The sequence below is a fragment of the Metopolophium dirhodum genome, chromosome 1 (genome assembly GCF_019925205.1).
Source record: "Metopolophium dirhodum isolate CAU chromosome 1, ASM1992520v1, whole genome shotgun sequence".
NCBI classification, from domain to species: Eukaryota; Metazoa; Arthropoda; class Insecta; order Hemiptera; family Aphididae; genus Metopolophium; species Metopolophium dirhodum.
In genome coordinates, this window is record NC_083560.1 from 114,772,658 (window position 1) to 114,783,510 (window position 10,853).

General features: G+C 38.5%; 2 protein-coding genes across 2 annotated transcripts; both read left to right on the plus strand.

Moving 5' to 3' along the window:
• Positions 1-299: 299 nt before the first annotated feature.
• On the plus strand, positions 300-695 carry LOC132952045 (DNA-binding protein HEXBP-like). Its single transcript, XM_061024173.1, has one exon. The coding sequence runs from the start codon at positions 300-302 to the stop codon at positions 693-695; it is 396 nt and encodes a 131-aa protein (XP_060880156.1).
• An 8,073-nt stretch (positions 696-8,768) lies between these two features.
• Positions 8,769-10,853, plus strand: LOC132952062 (uncharacterized). Its single transcript, XM_061024196.1, has 6 exons — positions 8,769-8,902; positions 9,074-9,398; positions 9,489-9,652; positions 9,748-10,011; positions 10,128-10,414; positions 10,639-10,853. The coding sequence occupies exons 1-6, from the start codon at positions 8,769-8,771 to the stop codon at positions 10,851-10,853; spliced, it is 1,389 nt and encodes a 462-aa protein (XP_060880179.1).

Sequence of the window (10,853 nt, forward strand, 5' to 3'; positions counted from 1 at the left end):
GTCGCCCTTCACGGGTGATGGCCATTGTTCGGTGGTGAAGTGGCTCAACGACTTCGAGGAAATGGCGTTGCTATGCGCTTGGTCAGACCTACACAAGTTTGTTTACTGCAAACGTTTGCTCTTAGGAACGGCGCAGGCTTTTGTTAGGTCGGAAGATGGTTTGAACTCATGGACAGTGTTAGGTACGCGCTCGATTGCTTGTTGAGTTTCGGAGTCGGCTAACAACAGCAGATGTTTACCGATTGCTCTCCGCCGATTTTAAGCAGCGAAATGAGACGTTGTTGCAATACTTGTATCGCATGCGTGAGTTGGCAATGCAAGGAGGTGTCTCCGATGACTCGCTGATCGACTACGTCATTTGTGGGATTCCAGATGCGGTGGTTAACAAGAGTATACTGTATGGTGCAACGTCCATCCCTGAATTCAAAGTTAAGTTGGAGTTGTATGATCGGATGTGCGAAAGACGGAACGCCGAATCCGGAAGGGCACCTTCCACGCCCGCGCATGATGGACCGGTAGAAATAAGGTGTTACAATTGTGGTGATCGAGGACACCAGTCGCGGGAGTGTCCCGATGCGGGTAAAGGACCCAAATGTTTTGCCTGTCGAGCGTATGGGCACAAATCGTTTGCTTGTCCAACTAAGCCCGACAACCAACATGCAGGTGCGTCTGGCCACTCGGGTGGACCTGGTTAGGTTAACCAGGTCAACCAGGTCAACGCCCTCAATACTGATGGTAGAATCGTAAAACCCGTAAATATCCTGGGCCAGGAGGCGTTAGCCCTGGTTGACACTGGATGTGATGTGCATTTGTGCCGCGAGTCGTTTTTGAAAAGGTTGAGTGGCATGCACAGCATTCCCAGCCGTACCCAGTTGAATGGACCAGCCGACGCATGTTTTCATACAGATCGTCGTTTCAAATGTGAAATCACCGTGGATGGGGAGAGCTACCAGGTTGACGTGTACTCTGTACCCGATGGTGCCATCGGGTATGACGTCATTCTAGGTCGGCCATTATTCCAGACTAACGCTGTGCTAAGGGTAAGCCCGCAGTCTGTTGCCCATGTTGATACCACTCAGCAGTTAATGAACGTCAATACTAATGTCGACGAATTGGATGTAGGCGTGAGAGCCCAATCGGCCGTGGTACAGGGATTGGTCGATACATACCATCCAGTACAAGGTGTTACGGCACCAATGAAAACAGTCATTGTCCTGTTTGATGAGACTCCAATATTCCAGCTGCCTAGGAGGTTGGCGCCGCGAGAGAAGATGGCGGTGGTTAAGCAGATCCAGGAATGGTTGTCTGAAGGTATCATTCAGCCCAGTTGCTCGGAGTATGCCAGTCCTGTCGTGTTGGTAAAAAAAAAAGATGACACACTTCGACTCTGTATCGACTTCCGCGAGCTAAATAAAAAAATTGTAAGGGACCGTTATCCGTTGCCGTTAATCGACGACCAGATCGATCGGCTACGAGGCGCAGTGGTTTTTTCGACACTTGATTTGCGGAACGGATTTTTCCATGTTCCAGTAGATGAAGCTAGTGTCAAGTATACATCGTTCGTTGTACCTAACGGTCAGTATGAGTTCCTACGCATACCGTTTGGACTATGTATATCACCACCCATGTTTCAGAGATATGTAAATTTAATTTTCCGTGACCTCATTCGACTTGGTCACCTGCTAGCTTACATGGACGACCTGATTGTTATAGCGGCAAATGTTAAGGATGGCCTGGTGCGATTAAGGACTGTGTTACATGTTGCAGCCGAAAATGGACTAGATATTAAATGGTCTAAATGCCAATTTTTAAAGGACTCCATAGACTACTTGGGATACTATATCGGGCACAATGAGGTGAGTCCATCAGAAGCAAAGACAATTGCAGTACAGAAGTTCCCACTACCAAGAACCGCCAAAGCCGTACAGAGCTTCTTAGGTCTTACTGGATACTTCCGCAGGTTTATACGCGGGTATTCGCAAATTGCACTACCACTGAGCAATTTACTGAAGCAGGGAGTGCCGTTTCATATGGGACCGCCTCAGGAAGCAGCGGTGGACAGGTTAAAACAATGTCTCTCGGCAGCACCAATACTTAGGATTTACAACCCCGAAGCCGTCCGCACCGAATTGCATACAGACGCCAGCCAGTTCGGTTTTGGAGCTGTGTTGCTTCAGTCCGACGATAATGATGATGAACGATTACACCCGATCTGTTATATGAGTAAGAAAACGTCCGAAGCTCAACTGAAATTTCATAGTTACGAACTTGAGGTGCTAGCGATAGTAGAGGCGTTAAAAAAGTTTCGTGTCTACCTACTTGGCTTGAGTTTCAAGATAGTGACCGATTGCGCTGTTTTTACCAAAACTCTAGAGAAAAGGGAACTAGCCACCAGAGTAGCCAGATGGGCGTTACTGATTACCGAATACGACTACGTCATTGAACAATAGGGCTGGCTCACGGATGCCTCACGTTGATTCTCCGAGCCGGTGTCCTATGTGTATTGCAATCCACAGTGAATTCTTAGCAAGACCAAGAGTTGCTCAACAAGAAGATCTCCGTATACAACAGATGACTATCGATGATCAAACTTTCACTACAGTCGGAGAGTTGATATACGAGATTCGTAATGGCCAAAATTTGCTAGTGGTTCCATGTAAGATGCAAAATGAAGTGATAAGGAAGGCACACCATATTGGTCATTTTGGGATAATGAAGACTGAAGCCCTGATCCAACGTGACTATGCCATCACTGACTTAAGGAATAAAATTAGCAAGATAATAAATAATTGTGTCACTTGTATACTCGCTAATCGGAAGCAAGGCAGAAAAGAGGGCTTCCTACACAGCATTGACAAAGGAGATACCCCTTTGTCCATGTGGCATATAGACTTCCTCGGTCCGCTGACACCAACACCGAAGGGATATCGACACATTTTAGCTGTAATCGATGGTTTCACCAAATTCTGCTGGTTATTTCTTACAAAAAGCGTCACAGCTAAAGAAGTCATCGACAGGTTGGCAGTGATGGAGGCTACCTTTGGTAACCCTGAAAAGCTAGTGTCGGATAGAGGGACTGCATTCACTTCAAAAGACTTTGGTAATTATTGTTCAGAACGAGAGATCCGTCACATTCTCATAACCACAGGTGTACCGAGGGCTAATGGTCAAGTGGAAAGACTGAATGCCATTATTATTAACGTATTAGCAAAACTAAGTATGAATGAGCCTGATCAGTGGTATCGTCAGGTACCAAAAGTCCAGATGGCGTTGAATGGGTCATATCAGCGTTCAATAGGTATGACTCCGTTCAAATTAGTTTTTGAAGTAGAGATGAACCACCCAAAGTACCAGTCGATCAAAGAGGCAGTGCAGATTGAATATGTCAGGTGTCATGAGGAAGGTCAGGAAGAAAACAGGCAGTTTGCCAAGGAGCAGATACAATAAGTCCAGAAAGGAGGCCAGCAGTTACCGTCTAGGGCAGCCATACTCAACCTTTTTTTTATTTGGGCCACATAAAATATTTTAAAATATTACGCGGGCCGCAAGTTGGAATGAATAGAACGGAAATAAAAAAAAAAACTAAAAATAAATTTATATATTGTGTATATTGTAATATATTGTATATAATTTATTATAAAAAAAATGTAATTAAATATTTATTCTTAATAAACCTAATAAAATTCACACTAATTAAATATTTAAAATAAAATATTTATATTTAATTAGTGTGAATTTTGAAATTGAGATAGTTTTTTCACTATTTTGGACATATCTGGTTTGTAGTTGCTGCATGCTACTCTTAACAAGTCGTCAAGATGTGAATCAGTAAGCCGATTTCTGTATAGAAATATACCTAACCTAACCTAACCTTATTATGTACTAAAAATGACCATATAAACATTTTGCGGAAATTGTTTTTTTTTGTGCCCGTGTACACGATAGTAGTCGATATATATAAATAATGCTTCAATTTTCAACATCAGTATTTTTTCCTAGTAATTTTGAAAAGCACCCGGAAAAACAAAAAAAAAATTAAGGAAAAACAGGAATTTGTATTTTGTACGGCAAATCGATTTTGGTTTTTGGTGTTGAGCTGGTTACACACTACGCGTTTTAGACGCTAGCGTAGGTACGCGTTATAATCAGTGGCGCCGAACTAAATTTTTTTAATAATTTATCACAATTGATATGATATACAAACTACTAAAAATTTGTTTCATCTCTAGAACAATAGTCTCCTCAAAAGTCAAAATGAAAACTATGTTATTACGATATTCATATGCACTGATTTAGTTATTTAAGCTTTTAGCTACATCTTACCATTCAGTACTAATTATAACTACCTATTACATTTAAATATTCTTATACGCATAGGCGCAAATTGACTAAATTTTTTGGGGGGACTCAAGCCACCCCCCCTATTTGCGCCAATGCTTATACCTATGTATATATTATATGTATATTGTTTGGTTAATGGTCAGCATAATATTTGCACCTCAGATCTGTGGCCATATTTCATTTTTAATACAATTCATTTATCATAGGTATTATCGTATTTTTATATAATATTTTATTTTATTGCGTTGAAAACGCCTTGTGTGGTTGCATTGTGCCAAAGTGGTTGAAACGCCACGTTCCAACCTCTCGCGTTTAAACCGCTGTGGTTAATTAATCATGAACATTAAAAAGCTGGTTATACACATCAATATGGTTATACAATAGGAAACTTCTTAGGAGTCTTGCATGTATGTATAATGTATTAATGTGTATGACGTATGTAGATATTATAAAAATTAAAAATTAAAAATATTATTTTATTTTATATCTTTTTAGGTTGTGCTATTTATTATTAAATGTGTATATATTACCTACTTATATATACATATTCCGATAGTTTTAAGTCCATATAAATTAATAAATATTATTTTGTATATATATATTTTTTTTTTATTAGGGTTAAGGCTTCAACTACTAGGTTATTAGCCTGTGGTACTGCAGATTTGTTTACTCGTGTGTGTTTGTTATGGCAGAATTTTTAATTTAGGCACCCGTAGGTATCTGCCATGCCCGGGTGGGGGATGGTGGCTATATATTTTATATTGACAATGGACGATTATATTATAATATATAATCCTTGCTTGCGTAAATTCGATGAAAGTGTAAATTAATTATTTGACACATTTAAAATAATGATTATGCGCCTATAGATTTGTTATAACTTATAAGTAACCTACCGACTATCGAATTTAAAAGTTCTTTTCCTGAAAAAGTAAAAAAAAAAAGTATATTAAATTTTAATGTAACTATAGGTATACGTATTTTCCAATAGTTCCATCATAGACTCTCATTAATCTTTATATAATTTTATCGGATATTTTGTGCCGACTGCCGACCAATGAGCTGTCTGACAGTCCATGTGTTGTGGTGTACCATGTACACCTACGTCAGTAGAGTGAGAGGAGGGAGTGATCAAGTCAAAGTCTATAAAAGGCCGTACAACAAATAGTTGAACGCCTTTAGAGTCTTGACTTTTACACAGTTAATACATACCAAATAGTAAATAAACTGTCATTTTTATTTTTTAACCTGCACCTACCTATAAAATATCAAACGTGTAAGTATTTTGAAATTTTACATTACTAATATTTTATAAGACACTAGCTCTAAGTGAAACTCTGGGAAAGTTGGACTCGCTGAGAGTGGGTACCAATTTTGGAATATAAAAGTCGCAAAAGCTGTAAGACGAAAGTTTAGGATTTCTGATAAGGATTAGTGATATGGATTGGAGATAAGGCTTGGCGCTTTGGCGGGAATGTTTAAAAGTTTGAGCGTCTAGCAATCCGTCACGAACGTTGTAAATGGATAGGCTGGATACGATCTCCAGGATCATCTCCCATTTCTCCGCTGCTTTTGGTTGTTAAAATTGTTAAAAAGTGTAGAGTCGATAGGTTTATTTGATTGTCTAGCTATCAGTCATAAAATCACATAGATAGGCGATCCGACTGCGTCAGATCGCGGACTATGTGCGAAGCGTATATCACCAGGTATGCAATCCACCTGCGGTGGATTGCGGACCCCGTTAGTTGCGTAGATAGGTGAATAATCGAAAAAAATAGTTGGACCCCTTGACCGTGTTAGTTGTAAGTGAGTACCGATTTTGGAGACACATTAGAATTATAAATGTTGCTTTTAAACATGTAGAAGGTGATAAGAATTTCTGTATGGCCTGGCTCTTCGGCGGTCTCGTTTCGAAGGTGGGAACGTTTGAAAGTCAAGATTCAGTGTCTAGAAATCTCCCATGGCCCATGAAAACCGGCAATTTAATGATAATACTATCCCCCAGCGTATGTCTGGTGCTTTTTTTGTACGTGTAAGAAAATGTTAATTCGAAAATCTACATGTTAGAGTGTCCAGCAAATCAGTCATTACCCATCTAAGACAAAACAAAAATAAGCAATCCACCTGCGGCGGATAGAGTGGTATGTGCCGTCGCATGTCCGGTGCTCTTTCTTATGTAAAAAGTGTAAAGTCAAAACCCGAGTTGGATTGTCTAGCAAGTCAGTCATCTCAAGTCAAAATCGATTAACATCCAATTAGCCACCTAGGTAGGCAATCCGAAATCGTCGGATCGCGGACAATGTGCTACAGCATATCAAGTAGGCAATCTACCTGCGGTGGATTGCAGACCCGACGTTGGGCGCCTATAAGTGAAAACCCTATTACACAACTTATGAAATAATTTACGAAAAATAAAAACTATAACTATACAATATTAATACAAACAATTATAATATATTGTACCTATTTATTATAATTCATAAAAAAAATAACATATAGATACATAATATTATATTAACCAATACAATACATATAAACATGTACCTGTAATGTATATATAATTATATCAAAAAAAAAAAAATGTAAAAACCTGCATGTTTAAGTGTTAAGCAAGTCAGTCAGCACCGTCTAAGACGAAATCAAAATGAGCAATCCGTCTACTGCGGATAGAATGGTAGGTATGTGCCGTCACATGACCGGTGCTTTTTCTTATGTAAAAAGTGTAAAGTCGAAACCGTGTTGGAGTGTCTAGAAAGTCAGTCATATTAAGTCAAAATCTATTAACTTTAAAGTTCGTCAGCTAGGTTGGCTATCCGACTTAGTCGACTTAGTCGGATAGCGAGCAATGTGCTGCAGAAAATAAGTCTAGTATGTCTAGCTGCTATTAGTGAAGAGAAAAAATAGTATTTTCCATAAACCCAATCACACAACATTCGAAATAACTTACGAAAAATAAGTATGATTATTAGTATAATTAGTATGATATAATAACAATGACAATTTAAAGAAAATAATATGTGTTGAATTCCTAATAATTTAAATAACATATAGGTACATAATAAATAATATACAGTCATATAATGTAAAATTAACATGTATATTATTATATTATTTATGAAATATAAAGTGAAAAAAAATGTAAAAAAGCCAATAGACGGGCGGCCGTGCCTTAGAATACACGGTACAGTCGTTGCCGCCCGAAGAGAACTACGACGGTTTCGAACCCGAACCTACCTATCATACTACGTTTGGGGAACCTACGCCTAACCTATCGAGCCATAGTTTGTGATGCCAACTGCGGTCAAAACTTCAACAGTTAAGCTGTGTGTCTACAGAGCGACGTAAACCAATATATTCGATATACATCGATGTAATCGTATATAATTCTATGTATCATAATTCTACACACTGTTTAAACTTTAATTGTGATTTTATTCACTTATCTGACCGTTATTATGTATGCTTGAATAATACATTTATTTGTGTTTAATAATATATTTAATTGTGTTTACATTAACCAATATACCAGCTACGTTATTAAAGACCAAATAATACGTCTACAATCACATAATGCAATATTTATTGAATCAAAAACAAAACAAAAAAAACAGTATATATTTATTGTGCACTTGTGCGTTGGAACGAAGACCGACTGACATTTCGTGAACGCGAATTTTTAAGTGTACAAATCGCATATTCACGGGGTTCAAAAGAAATAAACTTAACAAATAGAGCACAAACGGCAATTGAAAAGACGAAACGAAAAGCAATAATAACGACCTACGCTGACGTCGATTGTGATGGCTATGGACCAATATCGCGTACAAACCACGCGGCTTTTAAAAAAAACGAACTATATGTGAAAATGTCTAAAAGTCGAAAAACAGCGTAAAAAGCGTAACATTTTTCGAAAACGTTTAAAAACCGACCACCGCCGTCGCGGCGAAGGTACGCGATTGGTCGCGCTATAGGGAATCGACGGGATCGGTCCGGCGGACTGGGGAAACGGAGCGATGTTTAATTTTTTCCACCATGAGACCCTCCATGAATTCCCTATAGATCAGCTGTTTTTCTTGTGATTTTATAGTATTAGATTTAAAATTTAAAATTAAAACATTTAAAAAATTGTATTTCTTAACTATAAGCTCACGGAGCTCTCTAATTCTTAAAATATGACTAAATAAAATTACGTGTAATATATAAAGTAAAAAAAAAGAAATGCTGCAGGTTTTTGTGGCCAATAAGTGGTTTTGTAATCAATTTTTTGAAGTTCAGCGGCACTGTGTATACCTACTGGTGATTTTTCAAGAATGCTCGCTCACCACTTTTTCATTACAAAAAAAAAATATTCATACATAATTGTATTACTCAATGTATTAATGTTTCCATGGCATTGGTAATTTATGTTACTATAAATGTATTGCAGCATGGCTGAAATCGTATTGTCGTCCAACACAATTATCGAAGAAATCAATTCGATCACGTCTGCAGGGACTTTCGCCGTAGCACATTGCGTGTCGGAAGATTTCCAAATGAGTAGGGGTGTTGCGGTGCAGTTTAAGTAAGGTTGATATACATATTTCATATCTATTACACTCATTTTTCAAAAATATAAATGACGTACTAAACAGTTAAATATGTATATTTAGAAGTTAAAATTTAAAAATATGTTGTCTGAATACTTATTTTCATTGTTTAAGGTCATTTATACTTAAATCGATTTATGTTACAGGCTGAACTATGGTCATGTTAGCGTCCTCCTGGACCAAAGGGTCAGAGTAGGTGGGGTGGCAGAACTGAGGGTTGACCAGGAAAATTATTTTTATATTTTTTACCTGGTGACCAAAGTTTTATACCACCATAAGCCAACTCTCCAGTCCCTAGCCACCACATTGGTCCAGTTAAGGGATAGATTGAAGGAATCGTCGATTAGTTCTTTAATTATCCCGAAACTGGGCTGTAATTTAGATGAACTTAATTGGTACCAGGTTCATGATTTATTAAAGACGACATTTAACGGCCTGCAGTTAAAAGTCACAGTTTGCGATCCCGAAAACGTAAGATTTCATTTTTATTAACCATTAAACCATTTATATGCATAATACCTACTGCAATATATAAAATATTAAAATATGTAACTTATGTAGTTTCAGATACCATCTCACCATCTAGCCAAAATAGAGGAGACACCAATTGATTTTTTTAATGGTTCGACGAATTCCACAGTCAAAATTCTACCCGTCGAAATAACGTGCGCGTCGACAAACACGTTATTTCAAAAATGTTTGGCAAATAAATTTTTAACACCGGAGTAATTTCATTGTTTTTATATTTAAATGTGTATCAATATGCAAAACGTTCAATGTGTAGTTAAATTGTATTACACTTCAATGTATATTTTTACAGGTTGTGGGCGACGGTGCACTTAGGACAGGTTGTCCGAGTCAGTGACAACTTCGTAATATGGGCAATACAGGGCGATGATGTGAGGTTTTTTCAGACTTTGGAAGCCCAAATTAATGAAACAGTGGCGATGGGCCTTGCTTCATTCATTTGTGCATTTCCAAAGTCTGAAATGATTCACTATGCGGCATTTTCGTCCCTGGTAAGGTCACAGTTGGCTGACATTGTACCTTGGCGGTATAAAATAGTGGTATGCAACCCATCTATGTAAGTTGATCATCAAATTAAATTTATTTACCTATGTAAATGTTATAATTATGAAATATATTTTACAACAAAATGTTATTAAGTATTAATTTTTGCTCATTTATAAAACGTTGTAGGCCCACGCAAACAATACATGCGGGAAAATGGCCGAGAGGCAGAAATCATCACCGGCCTCCACCTCAAAACTATAATCCTGGCCAAGGTGGGATTGTACGTAGTCGTGGCCAGCTGGTACGTGATCGCGGGGAGATTATGCGTGGCGGATATTTCCACGGACGTGGTGGACGTGGTGGACGTGGTGGACGTGGCGGATATGGTGAACACTCGTCCACACCGTCCACGGCAATTTATTCGAACGCGTTGGACGCATTAGGGCACACCGTAACATCGATCGTATCAGTCGGTTAGTTTCAACAGCATAGTATTTTAAAAACTTAGGGCCGTTCTTACAATATCCGGTTAAAGTTAACGGACACTGAACCGGCGGAATTCTGCCGTTAAAAAATCTGTTATCAGCCGGTTATCGTTGACCAACACTTAACTGGACATTGTAAGAACGGTCCTTAATTGTATAAGTAATAACATTTAGGTTCAAAATAAAAATGTTATATTATTATTACAATATAGTACAATTGTCCACACAAAATACGAGCCCAAAACCAGCGCCGGCAGGGCCATCGTGGTCTAACGTCAATTATACCCGTGGACGGGCACGTAGATGGGCATGTAGATGGGCACGTAGATGGGCACGTGGACGGCCAACAATTATGTGCCATAATTGCAGGGCATTTGGCCATACCCGGCAGTACTGCCCTAACAATTGTAAGTACCTAGACAAATGA